At 43.9% G+C, this 18,943-nt stretch overlaps 4 protein-coding genes across 4 annotated transcripts in view; 2 read left to right on the top strand and 2 right to left on the bottom strand.

The window, feature by feature from the left end:
- Positions 1 to 18,943, top strand: part of LOC309549119 (uncharacterized protein) — a 2,919,967-nt gene that overhangs the window by 37,063 nt on the left and 2,863,961 nt on the right. The window lies entirely within an intron of this gene.
- LOC309549117 (uncharacterized protein) overlaps positions 1 to 18,943 on the bottom strand; it is a 4,285,597-nt gene that overhangs the window by 1,513,354 nt on the left and 2,753,300 nt on the right.
- The window catches only part of LOC309549120 (uncharacterized protein), a gene marked incomplete at its 3' end in the record, with an annotated part of 1,495,124 nt that overhangs the window by 1,377,640 nt on the left and 98,541 nt on the right, over positions 1 to 18,943 (top strand). The window lies entirely within an intron of this gene.
- The window catches only part of LOC309549123 (uncharacterized protein), a 275,016-nt gene continuing 269,712 nt past the window's right edge, over positions 13,640 to 18,943 (bottom strand). Inside the window, exon 7 of the mRNA XM_082249160.1 lies at positions 13,640 to 15,309. Within this exon, the coding sequence (XP_082105286.1) occupies positions 14,658 to 15,309 (652 nt within the window). The 3' untranslated portion in view covers positions 13,640 to 14,657. The remainder of the gene's footprint in view (positions 15,310 to 18,943) is intronic.

The raw sequence follows: 18,943 nt of genomic DNA, 5'->3' as shown, positions 1-18,943 counted from the left end.
GACCCCTGCTCTACATATTCTGTTAAACCAAAACTCTAAAGCTACGTGAAAACCAGTCTGTGACTAAGTATACTAAATATATTTCTGCTGTGTTTACATCAATACAAATAAAAAAAAAAAATCATGAATTATGCACTCAAAAGTTAACTCTTACAATTGTTCATAAAACTTATGTAAAACATAAAGTCCCCGCTCAGTGTCCACAAATATGATGTTACTTATTCCTGACCCCTATATATACTCTGTTATACGCTAAAAAGTTGTACATTACATAGTGCTGACCCCCGCACTATATACTCTTTGTTGTACATTACATAGTCCTGACCTCTACAGTATATACTTTGTTTTGTATATTACATAGTCCTGATCCTTGCTGTACATACAATAACCCAATGATGGTGGTCTTCAGGATCAGTCCACTCTTCATCTTGGTTCTCCCCCCATCCTCACTCTCTGACCTCTGGTGGGGCTCAGCCCCGCTGTTATTCATGACTAAATCATGGACTAAATAAGGAAGTGCAGGACTTCTTGTGTTGGGAAGATGGCAATGAGTGATAATGGGGGAGGGGACACTAGTCCTATAATCCCCTCATCACTGTCACTCCTATAAAAGACAGTTCCCGTTGTTTCCTCACTCTCTGACTAAGGTCCATGAATAAAGAAATGACCTGGTAGGAGATCAGAGGACCCATTTACTAGTTACCTTGAGGGGGGAATTGTAAGATCCTCAGAGACAAAGCTGCCTGATGTGGGCGGAGTCCTGGTTTAGGGGAACCAATCTGCTGATGTCTAATAATAATCTTTGTATTCCTATTTTAGAAGATGGACACGAAATGAGGAAAACCTCAGTGGATTGTCTCACTTTGTCTCCAGAATGTAAAGTAGAAGATGAGGACATCACACAGTATAGTCCAGGAGAAAACTCGACTACCTCAAATCTCCATCCAGCACCACACAGTGTAGATGGACCATCGTATTCCTCTTATCCTGAGGAACCTCAGACTGTGAGGGACGGTGCCGGACCATCGTATTCCTCTTATCCTGAGGAACCTCAGATTGTGAGGGACGGTGCCGGACCATCGTATTCCTCTTATCCTGAGGAACCTCAGATTGTGAGGGACGGTGCCAGACCATCGTATTCCTCTTATCCTGAGGAACCTCAGACTGTGAGGGACGGTGCCGGACCATTGTATTCCTCTTATCCTGAGGAACCTCAGACTGTGAGGGACAGTGCCGGACCATCGTATTCCTCTTATCCTGAGGAACCTCAGACTGTGAGGGATGGTGCCGGACCATTGTATTCCTCTTATCCCAAGGAACCTCAGACTGTGAGGGACAGTGCCGTCCTTCCAACAAATAAGAGGTTTTCCTGTACTGAGTGTGGGAAATGTTTTGCACGGAAGTCCCATCTATTCACACATCAGAGATTACACACGGGGGAAAAGCCGTATTCCTGTCCTGAGTGCGGGAAATGTTTTTCAGACAAGTCCAGTTTTTACAAACATCAGAAATTGCACACGGGGAAGATGTATTCCTGTTCTGGGTGTGGGAAATGTTTTTCACAGAAGGCCAGTCTTTACAGACATCAGAGATCTCACACGGGGGAGAAGCCGTATTCCTGTCCTGAGTGCGGGAAATGTTTTTCAGTGAAGTCCAATCTTAACATACATCTGAGATCTCACACGGGTGAGAAGCCATATTCCTGTCCTGAGTGTGGGAAATGTTTTTCACTGAAGCCTAATCTTTACAGACATCAGAGAACTCACACAGGGGAGAAGCCACTTTCCTGTCCTGAGTGAGGGAATTATTCCTCATTGAAGTCCTGTCTTCCTGTACATCAGGGGTCCAACACAACCCTCAAGGTGTATTAGTGCCTTGAGTGCGGGAAATGTCTTCTATATGAATGTTGGTGGACATGTGGGGAAGAAGCACACCCTGATATACACCTCAGATATACTCCATGGCTGATCTTCATCATGTAAGAAACACTTCATAAGGAGATCAGAGATCACCAAAGACATGGATGAAGTGTTGTCCCGTGTTGGCCATTGATGGCAGTAGAAAAATAAAAATGGAATCCTTACCTTTCATTGGCTGAGTACATTTTGTGGTTTAACCTTTCACAAACACTTAGAGGTCTATTTTTAAAAATAATAATTGAACGAAGGTGACCAGTATTTGCCCAGCCATGATGAATGTTGGGCATATTTCATTACGTAAAGTGACTTCCTTGGCTCCATCTAGTGGCCACAATGTGGTATTCATATAAATCATATAAACCCCCACTGAACTATAAATAATGAATATCAAAACCAGATTTAAGATCCTAACGTGAAATCTGCCGTCGTAATACCCCTCAAGTTTAAAATATATATACAGTGTGTGTGTGAGTGTGTGTGTGTGTATATATATATATATATATATATATATATATATGAGGATTTCGCTGATGTCATACGGCACTAATAAAGTTTACCCAAAAGAACATTTCATGTCAGAATTTCTAATACAATGTGATATAAATAAATAATAGGATGTGAATCCCCAGAATTCTTAGACCCTCCTCAGTGAATAAATATATAACATAAACGGATAGAATATGTCCTTATTACTACAATCCAGCCCACATAATGTGTAACTCTCCGTATACACCAATCCATCTTCATATATTTGTGGTCACCGCTGTGACTGGAATACTGGAGTGCAGCCCACCACCCGAAGGACTTACACTCACCAGATAAATATGCCCCAAATGTGTGGATTTTGGCTAAAACAGCATAAAATCCGGAATGGATGGATGAGCCGAGCACGGCCTCCCAGTATATCCTCCTCCGAGCCTCCGTCTCATCATATATACTCCGTCTCATCATATCTACGGCACGGATCTTCCTAAAAGAGAACTAAAGCCACAATAATGTGATAATGTAAAAACTGTATTAATTTTATGTATAAAATACACTCACATAAGAACCAATCAGCATAGCACCGGCAATACAGTGATCCCCTCCCCCTGTCCAGTGGCTGTCAGTGTGTATACGGCTGTTCTTCCTGTCCAGCGGCTGTCAGTGTGTATACGGCCGTTCTCCCTGTCCAGCGGCTGTCAGTGTGTATGCGGCTGTTCTCCCTGTCCAGCGGCTGTCAGTGTGTATACGGCTGTTCTTCCTGTCCAGCGGCTGTCAGTGTGTATACGGCTGTTCTCCCTGTCCAGCGGCTGTCAGTGTGTATGCGGCTGTTCTTCCTGTCCAGCGGCTGTCAGTGTGTATGCGGCTGTTCCCCCTGTCCAGCGGCTGTCGGTGTGTATACGGCCGTTCTCCCTGTCCAGCGGTTGTCAGTGTGTATACGGCTGTTCTCCCTGTCCAGCGGCTGTCAGTGTGTATGCGGCTGTTCTCCCTGTCCAGCGGCTGTCAGTGTGTATGCGGCTGTTCCCCCTGTCCAGCAGCTGTCAGTGTGTATACGGCTGTTCTCCCTGTCCAGCGGCTGTCAGTGTGTATACAGCTGTTCCCCCTGTCCAGCGGCTGTCAGTGTGTATACGGCTGTTCTCCCTGCCCAGCGGCTGTCAGTGTGTATACGGCTGTTCTCCCTGTCCAGCGGCTGTTAGTGTGTATACGGCTGTTCTCCCTGTCCAGCGGCTGTCAGTGTGTATACGGCTGTTCTCCCTGTCCAGCGGCTGTCAGTGTGTATATGGCTGTTCTCCCTGTCCAGCGGCTGTCAGTGTGTATACGGCTGTTCTCCCTGTCCAGCGGCTGTCAGTGTGTATACGGCTGTTCCCCCTGTCCAGCGGCTGTCAGTGTGTATACGGCTGTTCTCCCTGCCCAGCGGCTGTCATTGTGTATATGGCTGTTCTCCCTGTCCAGCGGCTGTCAGTGTGTATGCAGCTGTTCTCCCTGTCCAGCGGCTGTCAGTGTGTATACAGCTGTTCCCCCTGTCCAGCGGCTGTCAGTGTGCATACAGCCGTTCTCCCTGTCCAGCGGCTGTCAGTGTGTATTCGGCTGTTCCCCCTGTCCAGCGGCTGTCGGTGTGTATACGGCCGTTCTCCCTGTCCAGCGGTTGTCAGTGTGTATACAGCTGTTCCCCCTGTCCAGCGGCTGTCAGTGTGCATACAGCCGTTCTCCCTGTCCAGCGGCTGTCAGTGTGTATTCGGCTGTTCCCCCTGTCCAGCGGCTGTCGGTGTGTATACGGCCGTTCTCCCTGTCCAGCGGTTGTCAGTGTGTATACGGCTGTTCTCCCTGTCCAGCGGCTGTCAGTGTGTATGCGGCTGTTCTCCCTGTCCAGCGGCTGTCAGTGTGTATGCGGCTGTTCCCCCTGTCCAGCAGCTGTCAGTGTGTATACGGCTGTTCTCCCTGTCCAGCGGCTGTCAGTGTGTATACAGCTGTTCCCCCTGTCCAGCGGCTGTCAGTGTGTATACGGCTGTTCTCCCTGCCCAGCGGCTGTCAGTGTGTATACGGCTGTTCTCCCTGTCCAGCGGCTGTTAGTGTGTATACGGCTGTTCTCCCTGTCCAGCGGCTGTCAGTGTGTATACGGCTGTTCTCCCTGTCCAGCGGCTGTCAGTGTGTATATGGCTGTTCTCCCTGTCCAGCGGCTGTCAGTGTGTATACGGCTGTTCTCCCTGTCCAGCGGCTGTCAGTGTGTATACGGCTGTTCCCCCTGTCCAGCGGCTGTCAGTGTGTATACGGCTGTTCTCCCTGCCCAGCGGCTGTCATTGTGTATATGGCTGTTCTCCCTGTCCAGCGGCTGTCAGTGTGTATGCAGCTGTTCTCCCTGTCCAGCGGCTGTCAGTGTGTATACAGCTGTTCCCCCTGTCCAGCGGCTGTCAGTGTGCATACAGCCGTTCTCCCTGTCCAGCGGCTGTCAGTGTGTATTCGGCTGTTCTCCCTGTCCAGCGGCTGTCAGTGTGTATAAGGCTGTTCTCCCTGTCCAGCGGCTGTCAGTGTGTATACGGCTGTTCTCCCTGTCCAGCGGCTGTCAGTGTGTATAAGGCTGTTCTCCCTGTGCAGCGGCTGTCAGTGTGTATACGGCTGTTCTCCCTGTGCAGCAGCTGTCAGTGTGTATACGGCTGTTCTCCCTGCGCCAGCCACCCCTGATCACCACCACTCATCTCTGCTGGCCCACACACATAGTAAAGCCACATCTGTAATGCATTTCAACAGCCCTTCTCAAAGGGTGCGGCTACGAATTTCGAAGCATGTGACGTTCTCTTTCAAGTCTAGGATCAAGTAAGGAGTGTGCATGCTCTGAAACATGTAGCCACGCCCAGTAATCCTCCAATTGTGACGTCACTTCTGCCCGGTGGGCGGTGCATTCCAGCATGGTTCTTAGGGAGATGGACACATTTATTACAGCGACTTGCTTTTTTATGAAGAGGGCAGAGCTTACTTATACATGTGCAATGCCAATTGTGTTCCAATATGAACAATAAATATGTCTTTATACTGCACTTAGAAGACCTCTCCCTCCTATGTATTTTCTGTGTAGCCCCCCTCTAGTGTGCTATCAGTTTAGGTACAGGCAAATTTATTGACTCATGGTAAGTGTGAGCCCGGAATCTTGGTCAGGGTTTACTGCAGGTCAGGCTGGATGACTCACAGAGAAGACTCCCAACACTCAGGGGTCTTCACCAGAGGGAAAGCCAACCAATGTCACATCACATACATGGTCCAATGCCCGGTAGATGCAGCCCTCCTTGGATGGTGAAACTACAAAAACAAAGAAGCAGAAGGCACAGACCCCTAGTGCATTACCTGAGTAACAGCGGAATTTATTAATATAAAAAGCAACCAATAAAATGCATACTCACAAAGGTGCAGAAATATACAGCATGTACATGGAAGGATACATGAGGTAGAAAATCCAAGTGTTTCTGCGTCCTCACATAAGCACACTAACGTGTTTCAGGGGGGCACACCCCCTTCTTCAGAGCTGTGCTAACCAGCACAACCAAATACCTCGTGTTTAAATACAGCAGAGCACACCGAAACGTGTGTAGACCTTACCGTCACCAGGACCATAATGTGGCGTAGCAATTTATTTACCTTTTAATGCAGTTTTTAAAATTATTTTTTCAAGTTATTTTCCACATGTATTCTATATTGTGGTCATGGTGTCTATATGGGGTCGGTCACACTCATTCTAAGTGTTCTATCAAACTGTCTCATGAGTATCAGTACCAAATATATTAGAAATGTTTTTAGATGGATTGTGTCATAAATTTGAGAATAAGCCCCCATAATGCCCGGTGTTTACTGCATACAGACATACGTTGGCGCTGGACACACATGGGGGATCATTCATGTACAGATGCGTGTGTACATCCATTGTAAATACACACACTATTTTTATTGTACTTTTATTCATTTTTTTGTATCTATTTATTCTCCTTCCATGTATACTTAAACTGTCATCTCAATTAATTTACTTTTATTATTTTTATTTTCATTTTTATATTTTTTATTTTTTTCAATTTATTTTCAATTTTTATTATTTTCACAAATCCTTTTTTTTCCCGTCTGTGCCACACTGCTGTGGGGATACTCATGTGGTTACTATGTTGGACCGGAAGCGACGTGTTATGCTACTTCCTGTTTCCGGCCGGTACACTGGGGCTTCCAAGTGCTGGTGCTTTTATAACAAGGGCCCCCTGGTATTTGGCCCTTGTGTCCCCAGTTACTGCTTTTCCATCGCCCCTGGGGAAAACAGGAGAGAACACAGCAGCACACCCGAAACCAGGAGTGCGGATTCACTTCCGGTTTTCCGGTCCATGGCCAGCTGACAGCTTTCCGGTTCTCACACTGGTAATGGGGAGACAGAGCACAGAGGGGTCCCAGTGCTGATGATTCTTGCAGGGCCCAACCATCTGGAGCTGGTAACATCCCTCCGCTGATTGCCACAGCTTCCGTCTACATATACATTTAATATATCAGGTTTTTTTTTTCTTTCAGCGCCTCCCTTCCTGCTTGTTGTGGGCGGATTTCGGTGTGCTTTGCTGCATTTAAACACGAGGTATTTGGTTGTGCTGGTTAGCACAGCTCTTAAGAAGATAATGTGTTAGCATGCTAATGTGAGGTCGCAGAAACACTTGGATTTTCTGCCTCGTGCATCCTTCCATGTACATGCTGTATACTTCTGCACCTATTCGAGTATGCATTTTATTGGTTGCTTTTCATATTAATAAATTCCATGTTTACTGACTATGCACTAGGGTTTGCACCTTCCCCTTCTTTGTTTTTTGTGGCTGATTCACATAGGCATCTCTGGTGCCTCCCCCTGGTTCTGGAAGTTTAGAGAAACTTCTAGAAGTCAGTGGGTGGAGGCCAGGAGGAATGATCTGCATACTTAGGGGGAACCTGTGGTTAGTCCAGTCCTTAAATATGGGAGAGCCATGCTAGCAGAAAAGTTGGGTGCAGGGGGTGGACTGGCTGTGTTCCCGCCCACATGCAGACCACACCCACACAAAGCCTCGCCTACATATTTCACTGCTCACAAATGGTTTAAAGCAGCAATATAAGAAAAGCAGTGTGCCACCTTCTAGCAGCAGCTAAACTGTAATTCACACGCATGGTTTGTCCTCTAAAGTCTGCATATACTAGCAATGTCAGCAAGCATAGGTGTAACCACAGGGGTCGCAATAGTGACCCAGCCTCCTGCTCCCCTGTCACATTGTGTTTAACTAGATAGGAGGAACAGCAGGGGCCTGCATATAGAGGAACCAATGCTTTCTATTTTTCTCCTGTAGCCACTGAAAGCCAGGTACTCTCTCCTACCAGCATGCAGCGGCTGCAGGAGGAAAATGGAGGGCATTGGTTCCTTTACATGCCACCCCCACTGCCCCTCCTATGTGTGCTCAATCTCCTTTCTCTGGCTCACTACAGCTGTGATTAGCTGTTGGCATGGTGGGTGCCACTGGATCGAAGGCAGAAAGACCAGACTAGCTAGAATGAACCCGGAAGTGATGTGTATTAGGTGACTTCCGGGTTCAGTGCTATCATTCCTGACCGCTGTGGCTGGAGAAGCTGTGAATGGAGAATGATCTGCTCTCAATTATCTTCAGTAGAGGGCAGATAGACTCCTGATGTCTCATTAAAGAGAACATGTCACAATAAAATGCTATCACATGCCATGCATGCCAGAGTGAGAGCAATCATTCTACATCCATTATTCAGGGTTCCCTCTACACACAGGACCTGGAAAGGCTTTTAAAGCGCCATCTATGGGACATTTCTGGATACCAAAAGTTTGTCATCATTTCATCAGCACACAGAATTATAAGGCTGGACATGTCGGGTATCTATTCACTCAGCACAACCTCATCTTTTATATTTTACCCAAAAAAAAAGGGTAATAAATTGCAATTACTGTATGTACTCTAAAATTACCTTTATTGTATTTTTTACTGAAAGTTACCATTGATGAACTATTGGGTTATTACCATGTGACAAATAAAATGTAACTTCCACCCTTTTGTTCTCCAGGACCTCTGCTTTCACAATATATGTGTTTAGGTGTTTTAAAGAGCACCCAACATTTTATATTCCTGATATGTGCCTGCTGTGCCACATTCTCTAGCTGTGCTGGGAACTCAGCCTGCTCTTTTCCAATGATCAGACTTATCCTAACACACCTCCCCCTGCACAGCTGTTCACTGGGAAGATCAGTGTGCTGCTGTTTCTCCTCCCCAAGTTTTTAGGCAGCTAAAAAACAGAGGAATGGGATCACTTATAAAAAAAAAGGGGAAAAAAGTATACGTTCTTAGCTGCCTAAGAGCTGGGAAGGAGAAACAGCAGCACACTGTATATATGAGATGCATCTGTATATATATAGTATCTCACAAAAGTGAGTACACCCCTCACATTTTTGTAAATATTTTATTCTATCTTTTCATGTGACAACACTGAAGAAATGACACTTTGCTACAATGTAAAGTAGTGAGTGTACAGCTTGTATAACAGTGTAAATTTGCTGTCCCCCCCAAAATAACTCAACACACAGCCATTAATGTCTAAACCACTGGCAACAAAAGTGAGTACACCCCTAAGTGACAGTGTCCAAATTGGGCCCAAATAGCCATTTTCCGTCCCCGGTGTCATGTGACTCGTTAGTGTTACAAGGTCTCAGGTGTGAATGGTGAGCAGGTGTGTTAAATTTGGTGTTATCGCTCTCACTCTCTCATACTGGTCACTGGAAGTTCAACATGGCACCTCATGGCAAAGAACTCTCTGAGGAGCTGAAAAAAAGAATTGCTGCTCTACATAAAGATGGCCTAGGCTATAAGAAGATTGCCAGGACCCTGAAACTGAGCTGCAGCACGGTGGCGAAGACCATACAGAGGTTTAACAGGACAGGTTCCACTGAGAACAGGCTTCGCCATAGTCAACCAAAGAAGTTGAGTGCTCATGCTCAGCGTCATATCCAGAGGTTGTCTTTGGGAAATAGACGCATGAATGCCGCCAGCAATTGTTGCAGAGGTTGAAGGGGTGGGGGGTCAGCCTTTCAGTGCTCAGACCATACGCCGCACCCTGCATCAAATTGGTCTGCATGGCTGTCGTCCAAGAAGGAATCCTTTTCTAAAGACGATGCATAAGAAAGACAGCAAACAGTTTGCTGAAGACAAGCAGACTGAGGACATGGATTACTGGAACCATGTCTTGTGGTCTGATGAGACCATGATAAACTTATTTGGTTCAGATGGTGTCAAGCGTGTGTGGTGGCAACCAGGTGAGGAGTACAAAGACAAGTCTGTCTTGCCTACAGTCAAGCATGGTGGTGGGAGTGTCTTGGTCTTGGGCTGCATGAGTGCTGCCGGCACTGGGAAGCTACAGTTCATTGAGGGACCCATGAATGCCAACATGTACTGTGACATACTGAAGCAGAGCATGATCCCCTCCCTTCGGAGACTGGGCCGCAGGGCAGTATTCCAAAATCATAACGACCCCAAACACACCTCCAAGATGACCACTGCCTTGCTAAAGAAGCTGAGGGTAAAGGTGATGGACTGGCCCAGCATGTCTGCAGACCTAAACCCTATTGAGCATCTGTGGGGTATCCTCAAATGGAAGGTGGAGGAGTGCAAGGTCTCTAACATCCACCAGTTCTGTGATATCGTCATGGAGGAGTGGAAGAGGACTCCAGTGGCAACCTGTGAAGCTCTGTTGACCTCCATGCCCAAGAGGGTTAAGGCAGTGCTGGAAAATAATGGTGGCCACACAAAATATTGACACTTTGGACCCAAAAGTGTACTCACTTTTGTTGCCAGCGGTTTAGACATTAATGGCTGTGTGTTGAGTTATTTTGGGGGGACAGCAAATTTACACTGTTATACAAGCTGTACGCTCACTACTTTAGATTGTAGCAAAGTGTAATTTCATCAGTGTTGTCACATGAAAAGATAGAATAAAATATTTACAAAAATGTGAGGGGTGTGCTTACTTTTGTGAGATACTGTATATATACCAGAAGAGAGAGAAACAAAGGGGGATTCAAAAAATGCCTAATAGTTTGTTATTATTGTTTGTTTTAGATATTGTGATTTTATATGGATTTATCTGATAAGAATATTTTCTTGGATCCTGAGGAAGCTCTGTTCAGCGAAACGGGTAGATTCACAAGATATACTTTAAACAGATATTGTATTATTTATATGATTTGATATATATTGTTGTTTGGTATAATCAATAAACATGTATTATCCTTTTTCATCAATTTTTGGTCTTTGGATGTGGGGATTTGAATGTGCCTGTCTATTAATACCAGTGTTTGGAAGACTTATCCCCTGCTTGTCTCATTCCTTTCCCTTCCCTCCCTCCATCTTTATTAGTCGCCTACCAACCTGGTTACTTAACTATTTCATAATTTATCCCAGGGGACGGTGCCATTTATTTACAGATAGACCCTTCCTCTCCACACAATCTACACATCAGTAGGGTAATACTTCTATCTTTGGTAATATTGAATGTCGTACCTGAAAAAATAAAGGCGTACCCTCATCCTAAAGAGGCGCACTTTAGGACAAGTCCACCATATGTGTAGAAAGGTGCCCATCTGGCCACACCCCCTGAAGCAGGAGGTCGACGAGCCCGGGTGATGACTATAATTTCTATTATGATTTAAAACAAATTTATGCAGCGCTAGCATCAATATTATTAGTTAGGTGAGAAGTATAAGAATAATATACAATAAACTCAAATCTTGTATGCATAAAGTGCTAAGTGCTAAAAACTAATTATATCCAAGTGAACAATAAATAATAAATATCAAGTGCATAAAAAGTCCTTATACTTTGATCCAAATAAGGTGCTATAAGTTATTAAAAATATCCAAGTGAGTGATAGACAATAAATATCAAGTGCATAAAAAAAGTCCTTGTATGTGATCCAGGTAAGGTGCCAAAGTGCCAAGAAATCAAGGTGCTGCAAAGTGATAAGGTGCCCCTCTTGGTTCCCCACTCACCAAATTGCCAATGTAAAAATACCTTTGTACGTTATTTCACAGTAGCCCAGGATCTTTAAAAAACTTCTCCAATGTGTCCTCCAATAATGTATGGGTCCGCCTCCGCTTCCACCATTAAATAAAAAGACGGCCGTACATGGTGAAGTAAGTATATACTGTTTTATTTTCCAAAGAAGTCAATTGAATACTTACAAACGAAAAATGGTATATGGCATGTAATCGATACACTCGTGTGGCGCCGCTCTTGGCGTGCGTTCCACACACAGGAATTTCCTGACCGGAAGTGACGTTCCGTCTGGTCCGCAACCAGAAGGACGTACTTCCGGTTGCGGACCAGCAGAACGTCACTTCCGGTCAGGAACTTCCTGTGTGTGGAACGCACGCCGAGAGCGGCACCACACGAGTGTATCGATTACATGCCATATACCATTTTTCGTTTGTAAGTATTCAATTGACTTCTTTGGAAAATAAAACAGTATATACTTACTTCACCATGTACGGCCGTCTTTTTATTTAATGGTGGAAGCGGAGGCGGACCCATACATTATTGGAGGACACATTGGAGAAGTTTTTTAAAGATCCTGGGCTACTGTGAAATAACGTACAAAGGTATTTTTACATTGGCAATTTGGTGAGTGGGGAACCAAGAGGGGCATCTTATCACTTTGCAGCACCTTGATTTCTTGGCACTTTGGCACCTTACCTGGATCACATACAAGGACTTTTTTTATGCACTTAATATTTATTGTCTATCACTCACTTGGATATTTTTAATAACTTATAGCACCTTATTTGGATGAAAGTATAAGGACTTTTTATGCACTTGATATTTATTATTTATTGTTCACTTGGATATAATTAGTTTTTAGCACTTAGCAGTTTATGCATACAAGATTTGAGTTTATTGTATATTATTCTTATACTTCTCACCTAACTAATAATATTGATGCTAGCGCTGCATAAATTTGTTTTAAATCATTCTTCCTAAGATTTTCTTAGTGTTTGCAGCAGCTGCACATACTCACACTTTTAATTTTACACATATATAAATCAACACGCTGTGTAGCGCGGGTTTAAATTTGCTTTTCATCAACTAATTTCTATTATACTTAGCGCCATCAAATGGCCAAATGCACATTTTTAGTTTTAAATGAATGGTTGGTTTAACCACTTAAGCTCCGGAAGGTTTTACTCCCTTCATGACCAGAGCATTTTTTTGCTATTCAGCACTGCGCTACTAAACCTGGTAATTGCGTGGTCATGCAACACTGTACACAAATTACATTTATATCATTTTTTTCCACACAAATAAAGCTTTTTTGTGGCCTTTGATCACAACTGGGTTTATTTTTTATAATAAGAAACAAAAAAAATAAACATTTGAAAAAAAAAACAATATTTCTATAATTAAAAAAAATATACAATTAAAAAAAAAAAAATTCAAATGTCTGCATACGTTTAGGTCCAACTGTATTCTGCTACATGACTTTGGTAAAAAAAAATCCCATGAAGTGTATATTAATTGGTTTAAGTGAAAGTTATTGTCTACAAACTATGGTGGAATTTGAGGTTATACTGGTAATGGTGGTGATCAGCAACTTAAAGTGGGACTGTAATAGGTTGGCAGACAATTTGGCACTAGCTGACGTTCACTGGGAGGGGCATTAACTGACACTGACATCACTAGTGACACCAATACATCAATAATAATACTATACACTGTCACTGTACTAATGACACAGACTGGGAAGGGGTTAACATCTAGGGGCAATAAAAGGGTTAACTGTGTGCCTAACAATGTGTAGTGTGTGTAATCTGTGCTGCTTTCACTAACAACCCTTGTTTTTTTCCCTTATTTACAGAAAATTCATTGGACGAATGTGACAAACATTTATTCAGCTGTTAAAAATTCTGGCTGTATTTTAATTAACACAGTGATTTCCTATGATCGCCAGCTCCATCTAGTGGCCATATTACGGTATTTTTTCTGAAATACCTCCATCAGTAAAAATAGTGCAATAAAGCATTATGGCCACGAGATGGAGCCAGTGATCATATGAGATAAAATATTGCCAAAACCTGTCACAGCTGGGCGAATGTTGGTCACACTCATTTAACTATTTTTGTATTCTTAAATAGACCTCTAAATGTTTCTGAAAGCTCACACCACAAAATGTAAATGAAAGTAATGACTCTGTGACAGACCTAACCAGGACAGAGGCTTTTGGAGAGGACTGGGAGCGAGCCTCTTACCCACTGACTATGGGCCCTGGCATTTAAGGGAACACTACTCTTTGGAAGGTGTATGCCTGGGGGATCCGTGGAGTGGTCTTGTTTCTGATTCAAGTTTATGTCTCCCCAAAACACACAGACTCCGGGAACTGGAGGTTCCATATCCATATTTGGGGCCTCTATGCCTCAAACCAGCAATGACTGTAGATGTTATGTAATCAGCTCAAACCACTGGGGCCTCCTGCTATAACATGCTTATGGTAAGTAGATCTCTCCCATTTTCCATTGTCTCTGTCTGTCTGCTAGTATTGTCCCCTCCACCTAGGCTGGTTTAAGTGACCAGTTAATTAGCTCATGTTAAGTATATCACTGTAAGTTATCAGTTGCTAGAGGGGGAGTAGCGTAGTTCATGTTGGCTGTTCCTTAGTTGTGTTAATTATATTCTTGTTTACAGTTTGTATTGTTAGGTTAATATGATCAGGAGGGAATGTCATCCTGTACGGTATGAAGTATGTGTCTGAGCTTCAATAAACAGTCATTCCTTTGGATTTTACCTCACATCTTGTCTAGGTACGATGTTTGGGATAAAAGGGGCTGGTATTAGCTCTCAGTCTGCTCAGAACGGTTTGGAGGGCAGGAAGCGCGGTTTGGCAGAAGGAAGCACCTAGTCGGGGTGCCAAGCGGTTCCGTCACAGACTCCATTTTTATTTTTCTCCTGCTGTCAATGGCCAACACGGTACAACACTTCATCCATGTCTTTGGTGAACTCTGATCTCCTTATGAAGTGTTTCTTACATGATGAAGATCAGCCATGGAGTATATCTGAGGTGTATATCAGGGTGTGCTTCTTCCCCACATGAGAGCTGTGATGTCCAGCCACATTCATATAGAAGATATTTCCCACATTCAAGGTACTAATACACCTCGAGGGTTGTGTGGGATCCCTGATGTACAGGAAGGCAGGACTTCAGTGAGGAACAATTCCCTCACTCAGGACAGGAAAGTGATTTCTTCCCTGTGTGATATCTCTGATGTCTGTAAAGATTGGACTTCTGTGAAAAACATTTCCCACACTCAGGACAGGAATACGGCTTCTCCCCTGTGTGAGACCTCTGATGTGTAACAAGGTTTGATTTTAGTACAAAACATTTCCCACACTCTGAACAGGAAAATGGCTTCAGCCCCGTGTGCAGTTGCTGATGTGTGTAAAGATGGGACTTCTGTGAAAAGCATTTCCCACACTCAGGACAGTTATATGGCTTCTCCCCCGTGTGACATCTCTGATGAATAACAAAATATATTTTTCTTGGAAAACATTTCCCACACTCAGGACAGGAATAAGTCTTTTCATCCATGTGAGACTTCTGATGTCTGGCAAGACTGGACATCTGTGAAAAACTTTTCCCACACTCAGAACAGGTAAGTGGCTCCTGCCCCGTGTGCGATCTCTGATGTCTGTAAAGAACGGACTTGGCTGAAAAACATTTTCCGCACTCCGGACAGGAATATGGCTTCTCCCCCGTGTGAGATCTCTGATGTATGATTAAATGGGACTTTCGTGAAAAACATTTCCCGCACTCATTACAGGAATATGGCTTTTCCCCTGTGTGTAATCTCCGATGTGGGTAAAGACTGGACCTGTCTGAAAAACATTTCCCACACTCAGGACAGGAATATGGCTTTTCACCTGTGCAAGATATTTTGTGCACATCAAGATTGCATTTAAAATGGAAACACTTCCCACACTCAGTACAGGAAAACCTCTTTGTTGGAAGGACGGCACCGTCCCTCACAGTCTGACGTTCCTCAGGATAAGAGGAATAAGATGGTCCGGCACTGTCCCTCACAGTCTGAGGTTCCTCAGGATAAGAGGAATACGATGGTCCAGCACTGTCCCTCACAGTCTGAGGTTCCTCAGGATAAGAGGAATACGATGGTCCGGCACCGTCCCTCACAGTCTGAGGTTTCTCAGGATAAGAGGAATACGATGGTCCGGCACCGTCCCTCACAGTCTGAGGTTCCTCAGGATAAGAGAAATATGATGGTCCGGCACTGTCCCTCACAGTCTGAGGTTCCTCAGGATAAGAGGAATGCAATGGTCCGGCACTGTCCCTCACAGTCTGAGGCTCCTCAGGATAAGAGGAATACGATGGTCCGGCACTTTCCCTCACAGTCTGAGGTTCCTCAGGATAAGAGGAATATGATGGTCCATCTACACTGTGTGGTCCCGGATGGACATTTGAGGTAGCCAGGTTTTCTCCTGGACTATACTGTGTGATGTCCTCATCTTCTACTTTACAGTCTGGAGACAAAGTGAGACAATCCTCTGAGGTTTTCCTCATCTCCCGTCCATGTTCTAAAATAGAAATAAAAAGATTATTACTAGACATCAGCAGATTGGTTCCCTTAAACCAGGACTCCGCCCACATTAGACAGCTTTGTCTCTGAGGATCTTACAATTCCACCATTTCCACCAGTTCAAGGTAACTAGTATATGGTTCCTCTGATCTCCTACCAGTTCATTTCTTGTTTCATGGACCTTAGTCAGAGAGTGAGGAAACAACGAGAACTGTCTTTTATAGGAGTGACAGTGATGAGGGGATTGTAGGACGAGTGTCCCCTCCCCCTCTATCACTCATTGCTATCTTCCCAACACAAGAAGTCCCGCAGTTCCTTATTTAGTAATGAATAACAGCGGGGCTGAGCCCCACCAGAGGTCAGAGAGTGAGGATAAAGACTGGACTGATTCTGAAGACCCCCATCATTGGGTTATTGACTACTCCCCAAATATCACTTTCTGTTTAAGGTTCCAAAGTTGGAGGATGTTATCACATTATTATCAACATGTGTCAATGTCTGTGCTTCAATCGAATCATCAAATATAAAATGTCCAGCTGGTAGGAAATGGGTGCAAAAGAAGTAAGGCCTATGTAATGTACAACTTATTAAATAGGATACAAAAGTTAGGACTATACAGTATCGGAATTATGTACAACATAAAGTATATAGTGCAGGGGTCAGGAGTATGTAATGTACAACATAAAGTATATAGTGCAGGGGTCAGGAGTATGTAATGTACAACATAGAGTATATAGTGCAGGGGTCAGGAGTATGTAATGTACAATATAGAGTATATAGTGCCGGGGTCAGGAGTATGTAATGTACAACATAAAGTATATAGTGCAGGGGTCAGGAGTATGTAATGTACAACATAGAGTATATAGTGCAGGGGTCAGGAGTATGTAATGTACAATATAGAGTATATAGTGCCGGGGTCAGGAGTATGTAATGTACAACATAAAGTATATAGTGCAGGGGTCAGGAGTATGTAATGTACAACATAGAGTATATAGTGCAGGGGTCAGGAGTATGTAATGTACAACCTAGAGTATTGTTAGCTCAAATCTCGTCAGGAGGCAATCACGATGACATACAGCCCTTCAGTTGCTAACCCCCCTAGATAGTGAATTCCTCCTTGCCCGGCCGGGAGTTATGACGACACATAGCACTCAAACTTAGCGCAGTCACAACTGATTTTATTGCAAGTTTAGCTCGTATTTAAGGCAAGTTTTGAGCGGGAAAAACTGCTTTAACTGGTTTACAATTTACTGGTCAATTTGACAATAGAACATGTCTCACAGAAACTGTACATGAATGGCTTTGGTTTCCCTATGCATTTGTGTCAATATGAGGTTGTAACGCTCCTGCGTTTTTTGAACAAGATGGATTTGCAGCTGCAGAAAAACTCCACTCAGTAGTCATGCAGAGATACGTTGAAATACCAATCCCAACTCCCAAGACTCATCACAGTGGTCTGTCTGATTCAGCATACAAATATACACACTCAATAAGATGTTCCTAGAGTGATATATGTATATTGCAGTATAGTGATGATGAGCTAGAGAGACAGGTTTGAATGGAGACAACAGGAGACAAACACTTGAGAGGAATGTTCATGAGAGTATAGATGGTAGCAGGTGGGATGCAGATAGGTTAGCAATCATGTATGGTAGTAGGTGGTAGGATAGCAGATGACATACAAGAGAGACTAACCCAGTGCAAGGATAGATGTTAGTAGGCTCAAGAGCTAGCAATCTAAATAGTGCAGATGATAGTAATAGTCCTTAGTATGCAGAGCTAAATAGTGTAAGCTTGGTAGGAAGGTTATGGAGGATTCCCCTGCGGGGTACTTATCACTAATAGCAAGCAGTAGTAGAGTGGTTCGGTATGAGCAAGTGATCCGGTAGCGGGATACAGGGATCAGCAGCGAGGTTCCGACAGCGAGGTACGCTTGTAAGCATATGAGCTTCACGGCAGGTTGAACGAACGATGTGAGTGAGAACGCCGGCGGTTGAAATAGCCGCTCTGCGGCGCTCAGTGATGACAGCATCGGTCTTAAAGGTGTATGCGCACCTACCAGAAGAGAATGGTGGGACGCATACACGGAATTGGAAAGTGGAATAAGGGTACCAAAGGTACCAGAACATTACAGAGGTGTCTTTGTATCTGAATCTGTGTTTTGTTGGAGAGTCGGTCCGTCTGTGTTCAGCTTGTCTGTGTTAATGTAAGCAATTGTCAATTGTTTATGGGTGGTGTCAGTAGTCTCTATGCAAAATGTCTTGTAATCTAAATGCAAAATATCCAACTGTCAAGTGTTCAAATGAATGAATGGAGAGGTGGTTTAACATGTCGTCTAAATGCAAAATATAGCTGGCTGCTGTCCAAGGTGGATGGATGGGTGTTAGCCTGGCTCGTTAAATCTGTAATTGCAGGGGGCCACATTCCATCGTAGAATGAGCCCTAACAAAATGTAATATGAAATATAATTTTTGTAAGGCACGTTGATACACTCTTTCAACCCAACCTTTGATCCCAACTTTATTCATAACGGTGGGATCACTTAGAGTCTCTTAATAGCACTATGTGCCCTCCTGGGATATATGTCCAACTATGAATGAGCTGGACATTCTTGACATACCTGGGTTGTGTTTTTGTATGAGTGCATGTCATATTATTGGTAACTGATTTGCACAAAACAGGTGACATTATATTCTAAAGTGTATGTAGGCTGGTGACTTGGTTGTGTGCACATAGGGATATAACTTCTTAGAATTCTATCAAATCAAAAACAGACATGTTCAATGGGGAGGGTCATAGCTTGCAAGAATCCATGGCCTGAAAAATCCAACTCCATTATTATGGCAATAAAGTCACTACAAATAGACCATGGCAGCACATACCACCTGTTGACTATGGCATGTGATTTTTCAAC

The sequence above is a fragment of the Pelophylax lessonae genome (assembly GCF_965119305.1).
Source record: "Pelophylax lessonae genome assembly, chromosome: 3".
In the NCBI taxonomy this organism is placed as follows: Eukaryota; Metazoa; Chordata; class Amphibia; order Anura; family Ranidae; genus Pelophylax; species Pelophylax lessonae.
This window is presented reverse-complemented; position numbering and strand designations above follow the sequence as displayed.